The 27,012-nt window shown below is 34.0% G+C and overlaps 1 protein-coding gene and 1 pseudogene across 9 annotated transcripts in view; one reads left to right on the forward strand and one right to left on the reverse strand.

The window, feature by feature from the left end:
• AKT3 (AKT serine/threonine kinase 3) overlaps positions 1-27,012 on the reverse strand; it is a 397,034-nt gene that overhangs the window by 68,265 nt on the left and 301,757 nt on the right. For all 9 annotated transcript variants that reach the window (XM_059996875.1, XM_059996910.1, XM_069540071.1 and 6 more), the window contains 2 exons: positions 20,246-20,460; positions 13,608-13,695 (listed from right to left, as the gene is read on the reverse strand). In XM_059996875.1, coding sequence (XP_059852858.1) covers positions 13,608-13,695; positions 20,246-20,460 — 303 coding nt within the window. The remainder of the gene's footprint in view (positions 1-13,607; positions 13,696-20,245; positions 20,461-27,012) is intronic.
• Positions 4,451-5,878, forward strand: LOC132425707 (zinc finger CCCH domain-containing protein 15 pseudogene; annotated as a pseudogene).

The raw sequence follows: 27,012 nt of genomic DNA on the forward strand, positions 1-27,012 counted from the left end.
TAGAGAAATGCAAATCAAAACTACAATGAGGTACCACCTCACACTGCTCAAAATGGCCAGCATCAAAAAGTCTACAAATAATAAATGCTGGAGAGGGTGTGGAAAAAAAGGAACCCTTCTTCACTGTTGGCAGGAATGTAAATTGGTACAGCCACTATGGAGAACAGTATGGAGGCTTCTTAAAAAACTAAAAATAGAGCTACCATATGATCCTGCAATCCCACTCCCAGGCATATATCCAGAGAAAGTCATAATTCAAAAAGATACATGAAGTTCATAGCATCACTATTCACAATAGACAAGACATGAAAGCAACCTGAACGTCCATCGACAGATGAATGGATAAAGAAGATGTGGTGTATACATATACAATGGAATATTGCTCAGCCATAAAAAAGAATGAAATAATGCCATTTGCAGCAATATAGATGGACCTAGAGATTATCATACTACAAGTGAAGTAACGCAAGTGAAGTAACGCAAGCCAGACAGTGAAAGATAAATAAGTGAAGTAACGCAAGCCAGACAGTGAAAGATAAATATCATATGATATCGCTTATATGTGGAACCTAAAAAAAAAAAAGTTACAAATGAACTTATCTCCAAAACTGGTATTTCCAAAACAGAAAGACACTCACAGACATAGAAAACAAACTTATGGCTACCAAAGGGAAAAGGGGGTGGGGGGAGAGATAAACTATGAGGTTGGCATTAACACTACTGTATATAAAATAGATAACCAACAAGAATCTACTGTATAGCACAGGGAACTATACTCAATACTTTGTAATAACCTATAAGGGCAGAGTATCTGAAGACAAAAAAAATATACATATGTATAAATAAATTGCTAGGCTGTACACCTGAAGCTAACAGGATATTGTAAATCAACTGTACTTTGATTAAAAAAAACCTAATGTGATCTAAGATTGCATTAATTGCAGGTTAAAAAATAAGTAAGGGAAACCATGGTAACACTTATCAAAAGAAAGCTGGAGTAGCTATATTAATTTCAGACACAGCCGACTTCAGAGTAATGAAAATTATCACAGATTAAAAGAGACATTACAGGGCTTCCCTGGTGGCACAGTGGTTAGGGGTCCGCCCGCCGATGCAGGGGACACGGGTTCGTGCCCCGGTCCGCGAAGATCCCACGTGCCGCGGAGCGGCTGGGCCCGTGGGCCATGGCCGTTGGGCCTGCGCGTCCGGAGCCTGTGCTCCACAACGGGAGAGGCCACAGCAGTGAGAGGCCCGCGTACCACAAAAAAAAAAAAAAAAAGACATTACATAATGATAAAGGGGTTAATTCTCCAAAAAGACGTAACAATGCTTAATGTGTACGCATGTAACAAGAGAGTTTCAAAATACAATGGACAAAAACTGATAGAACCTCAAGGAGAAATAGATTAATTCATTATTACAGTTGGAGAATTTAACATCCCTTTATCAGTAATTGACAGATCCAGCAGGCAGAAAATTAGTAAGGACTGAAAAGCACCATCAGCCAACTGGATCTAATTGATATTTATAGACTACCTTCTCCAACAACAGTAGCAATACACATTCTTCTTAAGCTCACAGAACATTCACCAAGACAAACCATATTCTAGGCCATAAAACACACCTTAAAAAATTTAAAAGAACAGAAATCATACAAAGGTATGCTCTCAAACCACAATAGAATTAAATTGGCAATCAATAAGTTAAAGATATCTGGAAAAATTCCAAATACTTAGAGATTAAATAATATAGTTCTAAATAGCATATAGGTCAAATAAGATGTCTTAAGAAAAATTTAAATATATTTTAAACCAAATAAAAATGAAAATATGGGTTTCCCTGGTGGCGCAGTGGTTGAGAGTCCGCCTCCCAATGCAGGGGACACGGGTTCGTGCCCCAGTCCAGGAAGATCCCACATGCCGCGGAGCAGCTAGGCCCGTGAGCCATGGCCGCTGAGCCTGCGTGTCTGGAGCCTGTGCCCCGCAACAGGAGAGGCCACAACATACAGCAAAAGAAAAAAAAAAAAAGAAAATACAACTTATCAAAATTTGTGGGATGCAGTAAAAACAGTATATATAGGAAAACATATAGCATTGAATCATACATTTGGAAAGAAAGATCTAAAAGCAATAATCTACACTTCCAGTTTAGGAAACCAGAAATAGAAGAGCAAATAAAATCTGAAATAAGGAGAAGAAAATAAATAAAGATGAGAGCATAAATCCATAAATTTGAAAATTGAAAACTGATAGAGAAAATCACCAAAATCACAAGCTGGCTCTTTCAAAAGATCAAAAAGTTGATGAACATCTGCCACATTAAGAAAGAAACTGCATTTCTATCAGGGCTTCTGGCATTTCTAATAGTGTTTTGTGCACATAAATGCTACTTGGTGCAAAAATTTTACTTTTTATGTTGGAGATCATGCTATTGTTCATTATGCCAAAATTGACTTCTCCCGTTTAATATTTATGTGTTGAAATCTACTTAGCTCAAAATTATAATTGTCTCTGTTTACTTTTTGTGACATTTGACTGTTAAACTTCTATTCATCCTCTTATTTTTTCCACTTTTCTGTGTAATATTGTTTTAGGTGAGATTCTTGTACAGAACATCTAGTTATATTTTGTTTTTAACCTACTTGAGGGCTTTTACAGCTTAAACCATTTGCATTTCATATCACAACTAACGTTGGTTTTGACAGCTGTCTGTGTTCTTTTATATCCTCAGTGCAATGCCTCACAATCAACAGAAGAGAGTAATTTTAAAGTTAAACTGTCAGAACATTTGGTAGATATTTGTGGCTCATCTTTCTTTGACCTGAAGTTTTAGACTGAACCACCATTTGAGTAGGATAGGAAGAATATCAACATGAAGCTACCTAGAAGCATCTTTTTAGCTTCTCTCTCTTCTCTGTTAGTGTTCATGTTATACTTGTCTAACCTTGCTTTACTTATGAAAACAATAACAATCACTAACATTGGCATGACTGCCATCAACCACCAAACTTCTCATGCTGAGTTTTTCAACCAGAAAATAGAGAGCCGTGATTCAGTCAGAAAAGTGCCACTGCAACTTTTTAAATAATACTTCACAAAGGACCTTGACACACCTTACAAAAATGTGTCCTCAAACCAACTCCCATTCCTGACCACAGATATTTTTTAATACTCAGTCATAGCTCTCAGTGTTCTCATACCTTCCCTCCCCCTGTGTCTCTCTCCCTAAATCTCCTCCCCTTTCCCATTTATTTTCTCATTCCTCTCCTTTTTGTAGAGGAAATCCATTCCCACAACTTTAATTGAATTTCCTTATTGATTCTTGCTCTCATTTCCAAATGTTAGTGCTGTATTTCTAGCTCTGAGATAATTCCATTTAAAATTAAATTATTACCAAAACCAGCAATAATCCTCCCCCATTTCCCCAGGATTGTCAGACTAGATTACTAATTCTTACTTCTTTAAAATATCTATAGAATTTACGGAATTTCCTTTTCCTTCTTCATTGTCTTTATTCTGTTTCATTGGACTCTACCGCTTAACACTTGTATCATTGCAGCAGTCTCTAAATGAGATTCTCTTTTCCAAACTCTTCTGCCTAAAAGTCTATACCAACAAACTTGAAAAGGTCCAATCATCTTATGTCATTCCCCTACTTCAGGATTTATAATTCTGGTAAGTAGGTGGATCAATCAAACATGAGCTAAATTTTCAAGAAACAATACCAAATTAACAGGCTCACTTCTCCATTTTTTGCATCTACCATAAACTGCTGGTTCTTTCCAGCTTCAGAATTATTTCATGCACTTCAATCATAACGACTTTATTTCTTCTTACATTGGTCTCCCCTCTGAAATGTCACATTCCCATCAATTCCAAGCCTATATTTCCTTCAAATGCATTCTTTTTTCCATAAATATTTCCAAATTAGGGGGATCATGTCTTAGACATGGAGCTAAATGAGCTTTAGAGTAAAGGCTAAAGAAAAACAATGAAGAAGAAAAAAACAAAAGAAAACAAAAAATGATACCAGATGGAAGCATGGATCTACATAAAGGAATGGTGAGTGCTACTAGTTGTATATATAAAGCATTCTTCAGCACATTAAAACATAATTGTCTAAAGCTAAAGAGAATTTATGATGTATTGTGATGTTTATAACATATGAAAGTAAAATACATGAAAATGATAGCATAAAGAATGGAAGGGGAAACAGAAATATGCTATTGAAAGTGATATGTTTATAATATTAACTGAAGGTACAGTGTGATAAGTTAAGCATATATACGGAAAACTCTAAAACAATCTCAAGAGAAGAAAACAAAGGAGTATAGCTAATGACACAATAGCTCAGATAAAATGGAATCATAAAAATAGTCAATAAATCCAAAAGAAGGCAGATAAAGAAACAAATAAAAACAAACTGCAGGATGGCAGATTTCAAGCCAACTATGTCGATAATTGAATTAAATAAAAATGGGCTGCACATTCCATTAAAAGTCATATATTATCTAATGAATAAGAAAAAATCAAGGTATGGTTTAGCGACTAAGGTGGTTGTGTGTTCATCTTCCTCTTCCTGCCATGGGTCCAGATCCTCTGATGGTATACAACTGTGCTGAAGTCTGGCTGGTGTCAACTGTCTCCACAATGCCCCCTGCCCCCCAACCAAGAAACCTGCTCAGGCTGGGGGAAGCAAAAAAGTGGAGTAGAAAAAGAAGATTATTGGAGACAAAGCTTTTGGTCTAAAGAACAAGAAAGGAGCAAAGCAACAAAAGTTTATCAAGGCTGTCACTCATCAAGTTCAATTTGGTCAACAAAATCCACATCAGGTAGCATAAAGGGAAGCCAAAGAGAAACTGAAGAAAGATGACAAGAAGTAAGAATTGCAAGAGCTAAATGAGCTATTCAAACCTGTAGTTGCTGCTCAAAAACTAAGTAAAGGTGCAGATCCTAAATCTGTGGTACGTGCATGGGCAGAGCACTAAAGGAGATAAGTATAAGTTCTCTCATGACTTGACTGTGGTGAGAAAATGTGATGCAAGCAGTGAAGAACTTGAAAAGTATACTACAGTTAATAGGGATGAGAGAAAAACTGGAAGAAGTGAGTAACAAGCACAGTGAGGCAGAAAAGAAAAACTCCAAAACTGTTAGTGTGCAGACATTTCTTTGAAGCTACTGAAAACAACAAATATGGCTGGCTTTGGATATGCCATGGAGGGGGAGATATTTGCATGTATCATGATGCACTTCCTCCTGGATTTGTATTGTATTGTATTTATATTGTATTGTATATTTTTATCTTTTATAAAAAGAAAGTAGAGAAAGAACAGAGAATTTCATTAGAAGATCTAATTGAAAAAGTGTTCTGCCCTAGGTCCAAATGCTGCCAAAATAACTCCAGAACCTTTTCTTATATGCAAGGAAAAAACAAGAAGAGATTGATAAAGTTAATCAAGAAATGCAAAGAAGGAAAGCAGACTTCAAAGCGGGGTAGGCACTAGTTTTCAGTAGTTGTGAGATGTTTGAATTTCATCCTGAGCTGATGATAATGAGGAGGAAGCAGACGATACCTGTTACACCCAGGGAACAGGTGGAGATGAGGCTGATGATTCAATGAGCGATGTAGATGAAACAGGTATTACTGTAGCCAGTCTTGAAAGATTTCAGCACACATACTTCAGAAAGAGATAAAACAAATTAAGCAAAGCTTACAGAGGTAGGGCTAAAAATGGCAAAAGAAGTGATCTGGAAGAAGACAATGAAGAGAAGGGACAGAAAAATGGAGCCATCGATGCTGTTCCTATTGATGAAAACCTTTTTGGGGGAAGATGTGGATGATCTAAAAGAACTTAAACACACTTGATTTAGAAGAATGACATCATACAAGTCAATGAAAAAATTAAGCCAGCTCAGCATGGTTGAAATTGACTACATTAATTTTTCCACCTAGAATTCTTCAATAGGATGCTTATTTTCCATGCTGATTCTGGTGGGCTTACTTGCCTCCAAAAAAGGAATATTCTCCCTAACTCCTATATTCTGACTTTGGCTACATCTCATAGTAAGTTCAGAGTAGTTCATGATAAACTGGAAATGATCGATTGTTCTAACTGTCCACTCAGGTAGGAACTGTAATTGCCCTTCAAGCTCCTGATTTTCTCCGGGCATGTATTATTACAAGGACAACATAAATGTAAATTTAAAATACCCTTCATTTAACAAAGTTTTTAATGAGTGATTTCATTTCTTTTGTATTTATATGTTTAAAAGACTGTCTAGGGCTTCCCTGGTGGCGCAGTGGTTAAGAATCCACCTACCAATGCAGGGGATATGGGTTCGAGCCCTGGCTGGGAAGATCCCACATGCCTCGGAGCAACAAAGGCCATGTGCCACAACTACTGAGCCTGCACTCTAGAGCCCGCAAGCCATAATTACTGAAGCCTGTGAGCCTAAAGCCTGTGCTCCGCAACAAGAGAAGCCACTGCAATGAGAAGCCTGTGCACCGCAACAAAGAGTAGCCCCTGCTCACCACAACTAGAGAAAGTCCACGTGCAGCAACGAAGACCCAAGGCAGCCAAAAGTAAATAAATTTATTAAAAAAAAAAAAAAGGACTGCCTAAAATATGAGCACTGTCATTCATAAAGAAAACCACAGATTTAGCATTGTATATCTTTGGACAATTTGATGGCAATTTAAAATGGAACTTCTTAAATCTCACAGGATCAGTTGCAGTAACCTATGTTTAATTTCTTTGTTGTTGTTGTTAATAACGTTGTAAATAAAATCCTCATACATTAAAATCCAAAAAACAAAAAAAAAAGCAAGAGTCAACTATATCATGTCTAAGAGAAAATACACTTAAATATAATGATACAGGTTAAAAATAACAAGATGGGAAAAATATACAAATTCAAAAGAAAGCTGGAGAACTTATATTAATGTCAGACAAAGTAGATTTCAAACCAAAGATTAATGCTACGAATATAAAAGAACATTCATAATGAAAAAGGGGTAGATTCACCAAGAAGACATAGCAATCCTAAATTGCTGTGTATACAGCTAACAATGAAGCTTCAAAATTCAAGAAGCAGATCTAAAAAGAAAAACAGGCAAATCCACAATTACAGCTAAAGACTTCAATGATCCTTTTTCAATAACTGATAGAACAAGTAGACATAAAATCAGTAGGAGACATAACACTGTCAATCATCTTGACCAAATGGATACTGGTAGAATATTTTATGCAATGTAAGTAGAATACACATCTTTTTCAAGTGTGTATGAAACGTACACCAAGATAAACCACTTTATCGACCATAAAACAAATCTCAATAAATTTTAAAGGATTAATATCATATGAAATATGTTTTCCAACCATGGATAAGTAGGAATCAATAACAAAGATGTCTAAAAAATCTATATATTTGGAAATTGTCAACAACACTGTCCTGAATAATCCCTGAGTTAAGAAGGAATCACAAGAGGAACTAAAAATATTTTGAAATGAAAACACAACATATCAAAACTCGCAAAGCATGGTTAACTGTCCTTAGATAGAAACATAGCATTAAGTGCTTATGTTAGAAAAAGAGAAAGGTCTCAAGCCAATAATCTTAGCTTCCTCCTAAGAAGATAAAGAAAAGCAACATCAACTCAAAAGAAGCAGAATAAAGAAATAATAAAGATGAGAATTAATGACTTTGAATACAGAAAAACAATATACCAATATCAGGAATAAAAGAAGTCATCACTATATATACAACAAACACTGTAAAGATCTAAAGAGAATATTGCAAACATTTAATTAATTTATTTATATTTATTTGCGGTATGCGGGCCTCTCACTGCTGTGGCCTCTCCCGTTGCGGAGCACAGGCTCCGGATGCGCAGGCTCAGCGGCCATGGCTCACGGGCCCAGCCGCTCTGCGGCATGTGGGATCTTCCCGGACCAGGGCACGAATCCGCAGTCAGACTGCATCGGCAGGCAGACTCTCAACCACTGCGCCACCAGGGAAGCCCCCATTGCAAACATTTTTAAGCCAATAAATTAGCAAACTTAGATGACAAATTCCTTGAAAGCCATAAAATACCAAAACTCAATCAAGAAAAAACAGATAAACAGAAGAGTCCCTTAACTATTCAATAATTAAGTTCATGGTTACAAACCTCCCAACAATGAGAAAACTCTAGGCCCAAGGGGCTTTACTGGTAAATTCTACCAAAGATTTAAGGAACATTTAATATAAATTCTACAGAAACAATTCCATACAAGTGAAGAGGAGGGCATACTTCCCACCTCATTTTAAAAAGGTAAACATGATCCTGAAATGAAAACCATACAAAGACATTCTAAGAAAAGAAGATGACGCCTCAGTATCATGCATGATTTAAGCATGCAAAGAATCCTTTAAAAAACACATTGTATCAAATCTAGCAATACATAATAAGGATATCATAAGTAAGCAGATTTTTCCCCAGGAATAGAAGGTTCATTTAACATTAGAAAAACAATCAATACAATTCACCATTTTAACAGAATATAAAGGAGAAAAACCATATGATCATTACAATAGATGCAAAAAACTTTTAATAAAATTCAACACTTATTCATGATAAAAACTATTACCATACTAGGAATGGAAGGAACTTCCTCAACCCAATAAAGGAGGTATTAAAAACCCTACACTTAGGGCTTCCCTGGTGGCGCAGTGGTTGAGAGTCGGCCTACCGATGCAGGGGATGCGGGTTCGTGCCCCGGTCTGGGAGGATCCCGCATCCCGCATCCCGCATGCCGCGGAGCGGCTGGGCCCCTGAGCCGTGCCTGTTGGGCCTGCACATCCGGAACCTGTGCGTATGGAGCCTGTGCTCCGCAACGGGAGAGGCCACAACAGGGAGAAGCCCGCGTACCACAAGAAAAAAAAAAAAAACCCTACACTTAGATCAAAGTTTTATAACTTGTTATACTGAAATAATTTTAGGCTTAGAAAAGACTTAGAAAAATAGTACAAACAGTTCCCATATACCCTTTACACACCTTCCCCTGATGCTAATAGTTTATATAGCCATAGTACAGTTATCAAAACTAAGAAATTAAATTGGTACAAAAGTATTAACTACCAAATTTATTTACATTTCACCAGTTTTTCCACTTATGGCCCTTTTCTATTCCAAGATCCAATCTAGAATCCCACATTGAATTTAGTCATCATGTCACCTTAGTCTTTTCCAATCTGTGAAAGTTTCACAATCATTCCTTGCCTTTCATGAAGTTGACACTTTTGAGGGTTTCTTAGGTTTTCTCATGATTATACTGAGGTTATGCATTTTGAGGGAATATAGTACAAAAGTGATACAGCCTTCTCAGGGCATCATATCATGGGTTATAATGATTTCAGTGTCTTATTACTGGTGATATTAATCTTGATCACTTGGTTTAAGACAGTGTTTGCCAGGGCTTTTTACTGTAAAATTACTCTTTTAATCTTTGTAAATAAGTATTTGGGGAAAGATATGTTGACACCATGCAAATATCCTCCTTCTTAAACTTTTGCCCACTAATTTTAACATTCATTGGTGAATCTTGCATACAGGTGTTTTTACTCTGGTGTTTTAATGGTAATGGTAAAACACTCTGGTGTTTTAATGGTAATTTTCTATTTCCCTGATTCCTTCTACATTTATTAACCGGAATTCACCTACAATGAAGACATGTCTGTTCTCAATATTTTATCTATTTGTTCAATCATTAATTTCTGCAGTATAGACTCATGGATATGTATCTTATCTTTTTGGTCATATACAATATTTGTTTTGCTACTGAAATTGTCCCAGCTTTCACCACTGGGAATTATTTAAGGTTGGCTCCTGTGTCGTACAAACATGCACCTTTTTCCATCTACCTTCGTTTTTTAATTTTCTGGTACCACAAAATTCCTTGGGCTCTTCTTTTATTTTCCCCATCCCAGCTGTGGGATCAACTACTTCTCCAAATAACCTTGGTTCTTTTTACTGGAGAATGACATTTAGTAATGAAGATTTAGGTGCTAGATGTGATTAATGTCATATTTAATGGTAAAAAATGTTTTCTCCCTAAGATTAGAAACAAAGCCAGGATGTCAACTCTCATCATTTCTAGTCCACTTTGTAGAAAGGTCCTAGCCAATATAATAAGGCAAAAGAAAGAAATAAAATACGTGCAGATTGAAAATGAAGTAAAACTTTTTATTTATAGAAGATATGATCATCTATTTAGATAACTCTAAGTCATGTACAAAAAAAGCTACTAAAACTAATAGCTTGTAGGATACAAGGTCAATATACAAAAATCAAGCCTATTTCTACTGGTAGCAAACAATATGGAAATGAAATTTAAAAATACCATCCACATCAGAAGACATGAAATACTTATGGATAAATTTAACAAAATATGGGTAAGAACTAAACACTGAAAATTATGAAACATTCCTGAGAGTAATTAAAGAAGACCTAAATAAATGTAGACGTATAGCATGTTCAAATGCCAATTCTTCCCAGATTTTTCTATAAATTGAACATAATCTCACAGAAAATCCCAGCAGGCTTTTTTGTAGATGTTGACAAACTGAGTATAAATCTTATATAGAAATTTAACTAGATTAATTCATATTATGAAATATCCTACCAGAGAATCCTAAAGCTTGAAGATACTTCAAAGATCATAATTTTATGTGGGAGTAAAACAACTTGTCCATTTCCACACAAGAGGGAAGAAACAGATCCAGGATGAGTATTTCCACCTTCCAGTACCAAGTTCTTTAGAGTGGTACATCATGATACTTGTAATTAAGATTAATTCACTTTTAACTTTGCCTAGGAAGAGATTTAGCTTTCCCCTAAAGATGCCAGGATATTTACATGTGCCTTCATTTCTGGGTTTGCCACAATATATAGAAAAATGGCCAATAATCATGGAAGAAATGTATAAAAATAGTAAATGTCCCAAAGCACATTAGTAAAACTGTAATAAAAAAATACCTGATCTTAGAGATGAATTAATCTTTTATGAATAAGTTACGTGTTTTAAAGACATAGGACCCCTTAAAAATGTTTGAAAACACTAGAATTACAAATGAATTCATTAAAATAGCTACTGGCATTAGCATTCCTATAATTAATTCCTTGTTTGTTAGTGATACAATACAAACCCAAATAAAACCAATAGTATTTTCACATCCTTTTAGAAGGAGTTTCAAAATTTAAGCATGCTGCTATGACGCTGTTCTTCTTCAGGTGTGTGAAGATGGCTGAAAACATTAGTACCTCATCTGACATCCAGTATACTACCCATACCCCCAGAGTAAACCTGTAGCAGGCGTATATGAGTGTAGAAACTTTGTGATTTTTGTGGTTGTGCTTCTTTATGCAAGATAGCTAACACCTTTGCTCAAATTAAGTAGCAACTATTTTTATCAACATACTAACAATTTAAACTCATTTCTTCACATATATCACCCAAAGCTGTGCTTTGGCAGCTCCTTCTCCTACCCTACTTGCAGGCTTCTCCAGTTCCATTCACCACAAGGGAGCTGCCTGAGTAGACATCTTAATAGTAGCTTCGCTCTGGGCATGTTGAGCCCAGTGGAACAGTGACAGGATAAGCCTTGCTTCTTCACTGTGTGGTAGGTGGGTTCTCAGAGCGTTCTCTAGATGATGCCAAACTACAATTTAACATGAAAAGCTGCATGCTGATGATGAAATCTTTGTAGCATATCTTACTCTCTGAATAGGACTGAAGAAAGTCCATGTTTTGCCCCTTCTTTAAGGTTAGCAGTGCCATACTGGTGCTCTACATTTGTCTCTTAAAGAAATTTTTCTTTCTGTCATATTTTGCTGTTGGTGGTTGTGGTGGAATCCTCCTTGGACAGGGTATATCAAAGGAATATTTAGTTGTGGCTTATAACTTTGCCTGCCAAAGAAAACCTCTGACCATATATTATTTCTAGGAGACATGCCAAGATCTTGATACTTTTCAGATTCTTTTTTTCTTTTAATTTAATTTTATTTATTTTTTTATACAGCAGGTTCTTATTAGTATCTATTTTATACATATTAGTGTATATATGTCAATCCCAGTCTCCCAATTTCAGGTTCTTTTATAGTGTACTGACATGATAAACAGTACATAGTGCATTAGGGGCTATATATGGATGCAACTCATAAAGAATATCATCAGTGTTATAAAGTGGATGTATAACTGTCTACATGAAGTTAATAAACACTGAGGAAACTTAAGAATGGTCACAACCTTCTCATAAGGTTTGAGAAGGATCCAATACTTACCTCAGTGCTTTATACATGGTAGAAACTCAAAATTTTTTTTTAACATCTTTATTGGAGCATAATTGCTTCACAATGGTGTGCTAGTTTCTGCTCTATAACAAAGTGAGTCAGCTATACATACACACATATCCCCATATCTCCTCTCTCTTGCATCTCCCTCCCACCCTCCCTATCCCACCCCTCTAGGTGGTCACAAAGCACCGAGCTGAAGAGATGTAAGTTTAATTGAAGTGAAGTTTGAGTAGAGGTATCATAACATGGTGCAACTATTTTAAATACCTATTTACAGTAAATGCTTACAAAATCACCACACTCCCTATTACTGTAACATAATACAGTTGAAGTACTTATCTCACTTCCTCATAACTCATATGATATCATTCTATCTTTAGGGTTTAATAGAGAAGAATATTTGGCACAAAGTAGACACTACATAAATGTTGATTGATATATGTTTTAGAGAAAAATATGGAAACCTGGAATAAATTGAAATGGAAGGACTAACTACACAAAATGACTAGATAATAATTCTAAGCAAATGCTGAACTACATAAAAATTTCGTAGTAAAATTTTTATATGAGCATTTGAAAATCAAAATATAAAAATCAGTGTCTGTACTAACAATATCTGAAGTAGTAAAAATAAAATTAAAAAAATTTAAAAGATAGAACAAACAAAATAATTTCCTGTTCCTAAACTTAAACACTGCAGTATTAAAAACAAGTACTAAGCAGATTACAGTAAAAATAAAATTATATAATTTGTAGCATCCATTCTCTGGGTCTTTAAGTTCTGTTTCAAATAACAGAGATGTTCCAAAGAAGACAAATAAATTTATTACTTGGTTAAATATTAAAACTAAATTGCTTTAAATTCCTTTTAAAATAATAAATTGTATAAATAAATAAGAGCTCACTTTAAAATGAAAGGCATAGAGACAAAGTTTTAAAATTATGATTGTTTTGCTAGTTAATTTTCCTGAAGAATAACATAACATCGGTGCCTTTATTTTTTATGAATTAAGAAAATGATGAGAAGTAAACTAACAAATTATTGTGATAAAAAAGAAAAACTGTTTGATCACATTGAATAAAATTTCAAAATGCATTTCGGGAGTCAAAACTATCAAGAAAATTTTGTGCTAAGGAGTCCTACATTCAATTAAATGACTGAGTAAAAATGAAAAATATAATTACATCATTCACTTCTATTCACTTAAAATTTTTTTTGCTGTAAATTCATTTTAACCAAAATATATAAACACTATGCCATGAAGATAACCTACCTTTTTATCATACACATCTTGCCAGTTTACTCCAGAAAAGAAACTGTGTCTCATAATTTCTTTTGCATCATCTGGTCCTCCACCAAGGCTGCGAGGACAGAAATAAAATTAAATGAGTATAAAACGTTTACATAAGCTGAATGCATAACTACAAAGTTTTTGTGAAATGTAATTTTCTGTGTGTAAATAGTTCTTGTGATAAATAGCCATAAAAATAAAAAGCTTTTATTGTAAGATCTAATTTTCCTAATATGCTATTAATAAGAACTAGCCTCAGGACAGTATGGTATTTGAAAAGAGCATAGGCTTTGGAGACAAACCTGAAACAGGCAATCGGCTCAGAAATTTATGAGATATATGACAATAAAAAAGTTGCTTAATCTCAGTTTTCTCATCTGTATAATGGGATTAATAATACCAGCCTGGTGGATTATTGCAAGGGTTAGAAATAACATAAGTACCTAGCACAATAAATGGTATTGTCAATTCTATAAACCAAATTTATTTTAGAACGACTTTAGTCAAAATGTACCCTTGTTAACATAAATTCTGAAAAGACTAGATAATTACTTAGAAAAAACAATTTGGAGAGCATTGCTAACAGACAGAAACTCATGGAGTATTTTCATATCTCAAATGAATTTTCACAGAAATGATAAATTTAATCTATGAAATATCACTGCAATATAATATGCTATGCAAGTTTCAATATAAATTAAAAATTTAGAATACTCCCACCCCATCTTTGAAGGAAATGTTATTCAACTGATACCTGACACAATCTGAAATTCAGGTGCTTTCTAGCTTTCTCAGTTTCACACAGTACCTACTAGTCACTATGAAGAAAGGATGAGAGAAACAGAAAAAAAACAGAGAAGGAAGTAAGGTGGGAGGGAAAGAGGAAAAAGAGAAAAAAAGAAAGGACAGGGAAAGAAAGAGGAAAAGAAAGGAAATCTATTTAAATCTGAATTTGATACAGCAAGTTTTATTTGATTTTACTCATCGTTAGGAATGATATGTGCTGGTAAATGCTTAGCAATCAGCTCTCTGAGGGAAATTATGCATATACAATATAATGCATTTTATATATATTATTATTTTTACTGATACAAGATGTGTGGAAGTAAAACATTATATAGTATTTCTAACCTCAAAATATATAAGCAAAATAGATAAGTAACCTCAAAAGCATAGATAAGAGTAAAATTTAACAACATTATTAAAGAGTGATGAGTTTTGAGTATTTTTTACCCGTGATTTTAATGTTCCTGATTTAACTGTAAGTTTATAAAATTTAATATTTAATAATGACTGTATTCAACAACCTGCTCACAAAATTTTTCAAATTTAACAATTGGCTATTCTAAACTGGTACATTTCAACTCCCAACACAACACTGAGTAAGAAGAAACACAAGTAGGTCATAGAAAACAAACAATTATACAATTTTAATGAATTCTGGTTATTATTAGGTATAAGAAATACATGACTGGGAAGAATCCAGGATCCTCTGACACACTGTCAGAATGGAAAACAAAACAATTAGCTGATATCTGAATATCTGTAGTGATGATCCTATAGTTCCCACTATCTAGGTCTCCTATCTCAAGATTCATACAGAATAAACTACACTCCTGATATGGAACTTTTAGATTGGATCAGATCATAATAGTTGCATGCATATTTGCAACTTTCAGACTGGCAAATCTATACTTAGTTAACACTCGGCACTTGACTCCCTGGCCTCACTCTTTTTCATTCTATTTCAAGTTGTATATGTCTCTCTCCTGGTAGAATGCAAATTCTTTGGAGGGGAGAGTTCAGTACTGGATTATCCAAAAAGCATTTTAAAGCTTGTGCTTAGGGAGCCAGGAAAGCAGAAACACCAAGACACAGGCTTCTGAAAAGAATTATTCAACATTTCAAAGTATGCATTAAAGTAGTATGCACAAGAAAAATCAGCAGTTCATTGTATTTTCTTACATTTATGTTATTGTTTATTTCAATACTGTTTTCAATCTTAATTATATATATGAGATGATGGATGAGGTAGGAGTTGGAATGGAGAACCGTAATCATTTTTGTAATTAAAAGGTTTTAATTCAGCTTCAGTTTTTCATTTTTATGCCACCCCTCAATTCTCTAGCAATAGTTTGGCTTTGGACATAGACAGCATTTAATCTATATTTATCAAATACATACAAAATTAAAGTATCGGCCATGAATGCTATACAAAGACTAAGAATATAATCTTAGGCTGCCATTTTAGAAGTTGGTAGAGATTCTTTAACACAAGCTTCTTCAAAGTGTGAAACTGTCAAAAATTTCAACGTCAATGACTCCCTAATATACAATTTAAAACTTCAAAATTATATCAAAATATAATTTACATTAAGATATTTTTGTCTAAGAATACCAAATTCCCATATCAGAAAGCCAAACTAAAATCCTCAGCTACTATGGATTCTTCATAACTAGAAACAACATCTAATTCACATTTTCCTTGTGTTATTGAATGCAACATGAGGTCATGCTTTTCCTACAAAATTTGCATAGGAGGCTAAAGGAGGTACTGATAGAATAATCATAACGCAATGCAGAATAAGAAATAAAAGCAAGATGAGAGCTGACTCTTTGATGGAACTGATAGCAATTCGGTAAAGAGTATCAGAGAAATTCAGGCAGTATTTAAAATAGTTGAATAGGAATAATAAAGAGGTATACTATAGTGCTAGCTTTGATTACGTTTGCAAAGACTTTTGGAAGCGTCCTTTTGTTGGCTCTTTCTCTTCTTTCTACCTCTTAAATTTTGACATTTCCCAAGACTCTGTCCTAGGCTGCCTTCTTTTTATATTCTATTCTTTTCACTATTCTCATGGCTCCAGCTACCTCCTAGATATCTACAGATCTCAAATCCAAATATTCAGTTTTGTGTTTCTTTTTTTTAAATTAATTTTTATTGGCGTATAGCTGCTTTACAATGTGTTAGTTTCTTCTGTACAGCAAAGTGAATCAGTTATACGTACACATATGTCCCCTCTTTTTTAGATTTCCTTCCCATTTAGGTCACACAAAGCATTGAATAGAGTTCCCTGTGCTATACAGTAGGTTCTCATTAGTTATCTCTTTTATACATAGTAGTGTATATATGTCAATCCCAATCTCCCAATTCATCCCACCCCATCCTTCCGCCCTTGGTATCCATAAGTTTGTGGATACCAAATCTGTGTCTTTATTTCTGCTTTGCAAATAAGTTCATCTTTGCTGGGAAAACTGGACAGCTACATGTAAAAGAATTAAATTAGAACACTCCCTAACACAATACACAAAAATAAACTCAAAATGGATTAAAGACCTAAATGTCAGGACGGACAGTATAAAACTCTTAGAGGAAAACATAGGCAGAACACTCCTTGACATAAATTGCAGCAAGATCTTTTCTGACCCACCTCCTAGAGTAATGAAAATAAAAACAAAAATAAACAAATGGGACCTAATGAAACTTAAAATCTTTTGTACAGCAAAGGAAACCATAAGCAAAATGAAAAGACAACCCTCAGAATGGGAGAAAATATTTGCAAATGAAGCGATGGACAAAGGATTAATCTCCAAAATATACAAACAGCTCATGCAGCTCAGTATCAAAAAAACAAACAACCCAATAAAAAAATGGGCGGAAGACCTAAATAGACATTTCTCTAAAGAACACATACAGATGGCCAATAAACATGTGAAAAGATGCTCAACATGACTAATTATTAGAGAAGTGCAAATCAAAACTACAATGAGGTATCACCTCACACCGGTCAGAACGGCCATCATCAAAAAATCTACAAACAATAAATGCTGGAGAGGAGGTGGAGAAAAGGGAACCCTCCTACACTGTTGGTGGGAATGTAAACTGGTACAGCCACTATGGGGAACAGTATGGAGGTTTCTTAAAAAACTAAAAATAGTTTTTAGTTTGACCATATGACCCAGCAATATGTCCACTCCTGGACATATCCCAGAGAAAATTAGTTATTGTGTTTCTATTAAGCACTGGTACTATTTTCAGCTGCCTGCTTGACATCTAGGTTTTCTATAGAAACCTCAGACTCGGTATAGCAAAACTAATATCAACATCCACCCCATCAAGCCTCCTCCTTTGCCTGTACTCCTTCTCTGTTAATAATAATTCCATTCTCCAAACTAGTCATCCAAGTTGGAAACCTCAGAGGTATCCTGACTCCTTCCCCTTCCTCACCATTTCTATTTAATCATTCACAAACTTCTATTTAGCACTCTTTAGAACTGCTTTAGGAAGGACTCCATCTCTTATCTGGACAATTCCATATGTATTCTTAATTACTCTGCCTACATGCCACTGGCGCTTCACTGTTCTAATCTATCCATGACAAAGCTCCCTGAGTTACCTTTTCGTAACACAGACCTGATTACACCATCCCTTACTTTTAATAATTCAGTGGCTTCTCATGCCCTTCTGAATAAAGATTAAATATTTTCTAAGAAAGATAAGGTCCTTACAATCTAACATATCGGCTTCATCTGCCAATGTTACCCAACTCATATTCTACACTCCAGTTGCTGAACTTCTCAAATGCCACGTTCATTTGCAATTCTAGCTGTTATTTACATGTAAAATTCTCTTCATGAAAGCCACTGCAAATTGCAACTCCTTCATAAGCCAGCTCAAGTTTTCCAATCCCCTTAACAGCTAATAATTTCAAAAGCATTTGTACGTAGTTTAACCTGAGCATCTGTGAATACATGTTTTGTGCCCTACATTATTCTATGAACAACTAGAGCAGAGATTACCCATTTTATTTATCCTTGCATTCCCAATATTTTAATGTAGCAGTGGAGGGGCTTGACATATTTACCTTAAAAGGAAATAACAGATAGTTAAAAATACCACATCTTCTCTTTAGACAATATCAACCTCTGGGTAGACAAAACTTTAGGAGTTGTCCTACATACCAGGCCACTAACATTCTAGAAATTTACCTCACGTGTATTCAACAATTATTAAGTGCCTACTACGTGCTATCCCCAGGGGGTAGGGTGCGGGTGGAGGGTGGGAAATGACAATAAAAAAATGAATGAGATATAGACATGAAAACCAGAAGGAGTCAGAAAAAGATGGGTTAAAAATTCACTGCCCTTGAAATCTAAGGCAAATATTAGATCCAAAACTCAACTAGATAAAATTGAAATCCTAGCTCTATATAAAGATTATCTATTGCCAGTACCACTTGCTACAATAGTTGTGAAACAATCACATCAAATGGAATACATTTTAAAACCTAAACTAAGAAAACGGTGCACTGTAAAGAAGATACAAGAGAAATATCAAATAGGCAAGTATAAACTTGATTTCTATTCTTGTTCTGCAGGAATTTTCTGTGAGAACTAGGATAAATCACGTAACCCTCCCTGGGCCTCATTTTCTGCTGTCAAATGGAAATGAGAATAATATCTATCCCACCTACTCCACAGGCTACTAAAAAGCAAGGGACACAAGAGATGTGCAAATGTCCTGACAAAGAACACAAATTCACTTTATAAATATAAGGTAAGGTTTCAGTTACTAGAATTATGAAACATGTTTGAATGGTTCTTCACAAAGCATAAAGGTGGCACGTCTTTTATTATGTTTGCTTATTTCTGCTGAAGGTAAAATCATGTTCCTCACAAATTTAAAAGCTAGAAGTATGTGATGGAAACCATCTCTAAGGTAGACAAAGCCCACAATTTAAAATTCATTTATTCCTTCACTCATTAATTCAGTCTGTCAACAAATACATACTGAGCATCAACCACAAACAGAACATTAACAAAAATTATGTGAGGTGTTACAAAAGATTAAACAATATATGAAATGGCCTACCCTTAAGACGCTTAAGGGCTAAGAGATTTTCAGAGACATACTGATATGCGTATATATCTACTGGAACAAAGAATATACACATGTATATACAAACACATATATTAAGGGATATTTTAAAATTAATACTCATTTCATGTAGGACTTATAAAATGTATGTGTAAATAAATATATAAACATGAACAATGAATACTACAGCTCATTAAGCAAAGAGCTGTAGGATTCCTCAGGTCATAGCTATAGTTACAAAAATAGAAATACAAAGTATGCAAAGACACTTTTTGCCATTAGTCCTTTCAGCCATGCGTGGAAAAGAATTATCTTCAAAGACAAACAAAAAAAGTAGTTAGATATGTTAACATACAAACGTGTGGGAGGAGAGTATAGAGACAGTTCTATCTGTTTTATAATGTAAATCAGCAGAAATATAAAGCCCAGAGACTGAAAGGAAAGAAGGGATCCTCCTATCCCCACAATAGCAAGCACCATGGCAATTAAGAAAGTGTTTGTTCATAAAACTCTCAAAATCTTTATGTGGTAAAATCTGTATAAAATTTCCAAGTTAGGAAAGAGTTGAGGGAATTTTTTAAATGTTCTATATTATGCAGTTAAAAATAAGTCAGTGTCTCAGTAGGAAGATGTCTACACCAAATACATTGCTTCTTGGAGTCAGTTATATTTGAATTAATTTCCATATCACAATTCCTAACCACATTCACCAGTAACTCACTGTGTGTTATTTGCGGCTTACCGTTTATTTGGATCCTTTATCAAGAGCCCTGAAAGCAATGATTTTGCATCTGAAGAGAGTGTTCGAGGAAATTTAATGTCTTCCATTAGAATTAGTTCAAAAAGTTTCTCATGATCCTGGTTGTAGAAAGGTAACCTCCCGCACATCATTTCATACATGACAACCCCAAGGCCCCACCAATCCACGGCTCGGCCATAGTCATTATCTTCTAACACCTAAAAGTGAAACCAGTAAAAGATCAATTTTTACACGTTAGCTTTTAAAGTATTATTTATAAAACATAAGATTTTTACATAACCTAGGTAGGCTATTCTGAGATCTTGACATTTAAATTATGAAGCATCCTACAAAAGATATAAATCACACCAAATATGTGAAATGTTCAATATATATCCAGAAATGACTGGGTACCAAAAAAGGTATTGCAACAGATTCTAAGTAAATGAATGTATGAGTGCCCTAAGGATCAAATGAAAACTATTTGCATATTTTCATTTAGGCCTACTTAATTTTTCATTCTGGTTCCACTAACATGGACTTTAAGTAACAACTTAGAGCTAAACTGTGCTGATTATAGAGAACATAATGTGTCTACCACATTCTTGTACTGAGAAGAACCAACTACTACAAATCAAACACTGAATGATAGGAATAAACAAATGTAATGTACTAGAGAAGAGTCCAGGGCATGACAACCATGAAAATAAATATAAAAACTTTTGGAGGCCCCTAAATGTTTAAACTCTTTCAGGAAATATTTAAGCAACAGGTGAATACAAAGATTTACTGTTTGGGTTGTAATAAACTTTAGTATCTAAAGTTTAACTACCTCACAACAATTTCTATTAAACACAAACAATAAAAATTATGGACTCAATATTTGTAGGGTATATGACCTTAAATTTATTTCCCAAAACACATTACATGTAAAATAAATTTAGTAAGAAACAATACGCAAGTATAAGTTAGGCTATGTTAGAACAACCTGTTCAAACTGAAACATGATGACGTGCCATTTGTCCCAGAAAGGTAAAATTTGATTTACCCTTCTACTGCATATGTTCCTCATCCAATGGAATTTTCTTTATCTGTTTGGATCTTTCAATATTTTATTTTAAGATACTATATTTGAATAATCTTAAAGCTTACTTTATCTGATCTTCTTAGCTTTGGGATAAACAGATCAAGAAAACCATATACATGAAATTAATCAATCAGAAAAATCTTATAATTGATGACATTGGAGAGAATTTGATACAGAACAAAGTAGTAGTCATGTTTTAAACGTTCTTAGTTTGAGCTAAGTAAGTATGTTGTTGAAGATTACACCTATGTGACTTTTATTTAAAATTTAACTAATAATTTCGTAAAACGCACATAACATTTTTGACAGCTACACTATGATTACTATAAATACTATGAAAGGCACTTTGGTAGACAGGGTATTTAAAGGTGGAGAATTTAATTTTAAGAAAAAAACTATGTTACCTAAAGATCTATTTAATAGTGTTTTCAAATGCTACGAAAAGATTGTTTTCTTCCAGTTTTACCAAGACATAATTGACATACAGCTTGATAACTGATATACAGCATTGTGTAAGTTTAAGGTGTACAGCATAATGATTTAACTTATATACATCATGAAATGATTACTATAATAACTTTAATGAACATCTATCATCTCATACAGAAACAGAATTAAAGAATTAGAAAAAAATTTTTTTCCTTGTGATGAGAACTCAGGGTTTACTCTCTTAACAACTTTCATATGTAACATACAGCATGTTAACCATATTTATCATATTGTACGTTACATCCCTAGTATTAATTCAATTGTATCATTGTTTCGTGGCTAAAGACAACTAGAAACTGCATTGGCAATATATAAACATAAGTCCAGTTTCTAAATTTTTCCAAAACCCTTTTGTAAATAACAAACTAAGCAAGATGTTTTTGGGGAAAACAATAAATTCTAGTTTCTATCTTTAGCCAAAAATATTTAAAATTTCTACTTGTTTGAAATGAGTAATGTGAGAACATACAGAAAACAAGAAACAACTTGAAGTAGAAGGAATTCTACTTGTGTACTTAAAGGAAATACTGTATATATAATTTTTAAATACCAGTGACTCTTGAATCTCTCCCATATCCAATTAGTAGAATGTACTGTTTGTAGGCCTTTATCTAATAGACGCAAGATTTTACCTAATAACAAAATTTTTTAAATCTAAGTAACCTTTTACTGCATTCCTACAACAGCAACAAAACAGTGGTACATACAATAAAGAGCCAAATGTAGCTTTTAACCTCTTTTTTCATAAAACCATAAAAAGCATAAAAGCTGGATTAACTGCCTCCCGAACCCACATTTCACCAGCCGGGTTCTCATCCCCAGCTGGCAAAACTGGCAATCCTTTATTTTTGTTTAAATACCTGGTTTGCAGCCAGAAGGGAAAGTGAGTACATAAAAAAAGGGTTTTATTTTTGAAGAGAAATAAGCAACTGAAAAATAAAACTGCATTGTAAAAAAATCTGCTTGATAAAATAAAATATATTTTATTTAGCTTTGTAAAACGAACACTGATTCTCAAGATATGCGGTTTTGCTTTTGAACATACAAGGTTTCATTGAAATATACATACATAATGCTACAATTAGAGCTGTTTGCTGTATTACTTTGTACTAAACAAATCTGATGTAATGTATTATCTTACTGACATGTAAAACTTAGGCAATGTTGAGGAGAAAATACCCCAACAACTCAGCCAGGCCTCTTTATCTAAGAGTCTTTGCTATCAATTAAAAAGAAAGATTTCTGTTCAACTCCTACCTCAAGACAGCTGGAAGATGAAATACACAAGAAATAAAAATAAAAGTGATTATAATATTCTACATGTGGCTATATAATAAAAAACATGTTACCACTGTTCATACAACGGCTTTTCTCTCTCCTTATATCTAAATTATTTCAAAATACAATACTTTGAAATAATGTAGAAATTCCAGAGTGAAATTAAAATCCACAGCCTAGTAATATATAAAATTTACATTCTTTAACCTAAGAGTTGCAATTCCTTCTGGTTACCTCTGACGATTTTTTTTTTCCCTAGCAAAAAGGCTAATCTACTTCATGGTTATCATGAGGGTTGATCCAACCAGTAGAATAAATGGCAATGTAGAGGTACAACAATGGTAAGTTACATTTCAACTCCATTAAAATGCAATTTATCATATAATCTAGATATAAATGCAGGTCAAAACCTGCTCCTAAAGAAATAATCCACTGAAAGACTTATCCTGAAGAATTAAACTAAAGACAGTGTCTCTTTTCCATGAAATCAATGTCACTAATGTTTAAACTAAAATCAACTTTAAATATGAATGCAGACATTTAGTATTTCCTTCTACACCTACTGTCCTCTGTAACCATAGATATAGCTTCACTTTATAAGTACATTTAACACAAATGCCCAAACAGAGATAAAGAACAAGTGGGGATGTGGAACACTAAAAGAATGTAAATGTTAAAAAATGACAAGAGGTCATATCAATAAACACCCCAACAGAGCACAAGCTCTAGGAAAAAAAGCTTAGTTTCAATGTTTCCACTAGAAGCCAGAGATTGCTTCACTTTATGATATAATAAAATCTAAGACTCAAGGAAGTCACAGCAGGTTATCAATTACTATTAAATGTTCTGGCAATATTGATTAATATTTGATAACATTTAATGTAGATATTTCTACTTATCAAAACCCAGATGAGTTTAAAAAATCACCATGAACAGCTCTTGAATGGTTATTAATTTCAAAGGATGACATTAAATAATAAATTATATATTTTAAAATGATACCATCAATTAAAGTTCCCAATGTAAATATTTGGCTACTGGGTACTTTCAAAAAACATACTCATTTCAATATTCTTTTACCAATTAAGATTTACTGGGAAGCTGAAGGAACACCTTCCTCAGCTTGTTCGCCAGGCCACACAATGCACTCAAGGCAAGCAGTTATGAGGAGGCTATGTATGCCCTGGAGTGGCTTACTGCTCAATCAATAATCCTGACAGAACAGATGGGGGAAAAAATTAAACATCTAAACAAACTGTCTGTACACCTATGTTGTGAAACTAAACTGCGAACTTGGATGAACCAATTTACCGCTAATTCAAAAACATTTTTTTTCTGGTAACCTTATATTTCAGGTAACTTATATGTGTGTTTTATATATAAACACACATTTATATACTTTATAATTTACAGAAATCCTTTAATATTCCTAACATCACAGGAATTTGCTAAAAAAATGAACTACAAATCTTCTAATTCAGATTCTAAAATGTATTGCAGCTTCAGTAGAACTATATATTTCATAAGAATTATGAATTCCATGGTTTATTGGTATTTTCTTCATAAATATATACTCTCTATCCAGTTTTCAACCACTCTAATGATTCTAAAGAGACTGAAACTGTAAGTGCCATTTGTTCTGCATTAAGATGCTGTAAGCTTTATGGCTACCTCCTAGCATGCAGACACAAGTACTTGCATGCAGCTAACATCGTACTTTCAAAAGCATTCTCTGCCTAGAACAGGCAACATTCCTGACAAGGAGAAAAGCTAAATGGATACAATACTGGTGATTAAATCATACTTACGCATATCTTCCCAGAGATTTCTATACTTCCTTTTTATCTTGAAGCAACAAACAATATGGGATTCTAAGAAACTGGGTCTTTGTAACCAAAGTAAAAATGGCCATTGTAAAACACTATAGGTAATCACTAGTGTTCCCAGTTAGGGTTAGTTTTGTATATGTTCTTATGTTGCAGAGAATTTAAAATTAAACTCTGTGCTTAAATTAGGATCATTCCAAAGTACTGAATGCAAATATTCTGATTGTTAAAACCAAAAGACTATATAACACTGAAAAGAACTTAGGTGAAAAATAGCTACTATAAAAACTGACAGAACTCTAGGGAAGTAAAAGCTGCTACTTATAAATGTTGAGAGACATTAACATTGAACTAAAAATATCATTTTTGTTCATATTTAAACAATATCCAATTTGGGGACAAAATGAGATTTTTTTTTACTATGAAATTTTTTTAAATTGAAATATAGTTGATTTACAATGTTGTGTTAGTTTCAGGTGTATAGCAAAATGGAATGTTTTTTAATATTATCGAGAAACAGTATGAACAGTCAGCCAACTCATGACAGAATTTCTTAAATATAAATTCTAACTATAAAGCAGACAACTTCTGTCTGAACTAATCACTGTGCTCATTTACTTAATTTTCCCCTTAATATTGGTGATGAGACCTTTTCAGAACCATCAGGAAGATGACAGTTTTCAAAAACACCTCAAGAGGATAATTGTTACATGAATCATTAACAATTAAATAAAATATTAGGAATGTATACAGTTTGGGGAAAGCTACTAAAATAACTTTTAATTTTTACAAAAAGCTTAGAATTTGAGATGTAGTTTCATAATATGTTAGAACCAGTAGAATTTTGTCCAAGGGTATGCAAAATGCAACTATGTGTGCTACTATTTTTATCTATAGATGAAATGTACAAACATATATAACTTTAACCTCATTCATTTATTTTAAGATCCCCTAAAGATAATATTGATAGAGCCCATAAAATTGTCTTTTTCATTTATTCTTTGTTGTATTTAAAATAAATAAAATTCCATTTAGTACTCTTAAATCGAGTTTGGTTCTAACTACTCCCCCCATGTACACTACCCTCCATACTACAAACTACCTTCACCCTTAATTTACATGATTCTCTCAACCCATTCTGAAGAAGTTATTGTATCCTTTTGGCCTTTCATTTACATAGAATTTAATTTCCATCTGTGCTATTATCTATATAGAATCACAATGACTTTAAGCAAATCTTTGTATCAGAATAGTTATCAAGGACTTCCCTGGTGGCGCAGTGGTTAAGAATCCGCCTGCCAATTCAGGGACATGGGTTCAAGCCCCGGTCCAGGAAGATCCCACATGCCGCGGAGCAACTAAACCCATGCACCACAACTACTGAGCCTGCACTCTAGAGCCCGCGTGCCACAACTACTGAAGCCCTCATGCCTAGAGCCCATGCTCTGCAACAAGACAAGTCACTGCAATGAGAAGCCCACACACCACAACGAAGAGTAGCCCCCGCTCACCACAGCTAGAGAAAGCCCATGCGCAGCAATGGAGACCCAATGGAACGAAAAATAAATAAATAAAATAAATAAATTTTAAAAATAGTTATAAAAATATTCTTGTCTATTTCAGATATTGTCAAAATACATATTATAAAAGATATTAAGGCTAGTAGGCTTCAAAAGAAAAGTGAATAAAATGATACCAAGTAAATGTTTTCCAAAAATGAGGTTCTGAAAACTAGGAATACATCAAAAAATCCATTTTCAGCCACTGAAAAACAGTATTTTACACATATGAAATAAAATTATATACACTTTTTTCCTGAACAGCAACCACAACTAGATACTATGTATTTCCCAACAATCAAGTCATTTTTTGCAATCTTTTTGTTAGTTCTAACTTGATTATCAAATAATTTTTATTTTTACACTATTACAGAAGTGCATTTCTCTAGGTTTCCAAAACCACCTTATTCAACCTTCCCCATCTGTCACCATCTGCTTCTTTTTAGCATGTACTTTTTGTGTGATCACATAAGCATGTGAAAAATAACTAACATTCAGATGATTATCTGCTGGTACATTTGAGGACTGGGC

Source organism: Delphinus delphis, chromosome 1 (assembly GCF_949987515.2).
Source record: "Delphinus delphis chromosome 1, mDelDel1.2, whole genome shotgun sequence".
In the NCBI taxonomy this organism is placed as follows: Eukaryota; Metazoa; Chordata; class Mammalia; order Artiodactyla; family Delphinidae; genus Delphinus; species Delphinus delphis.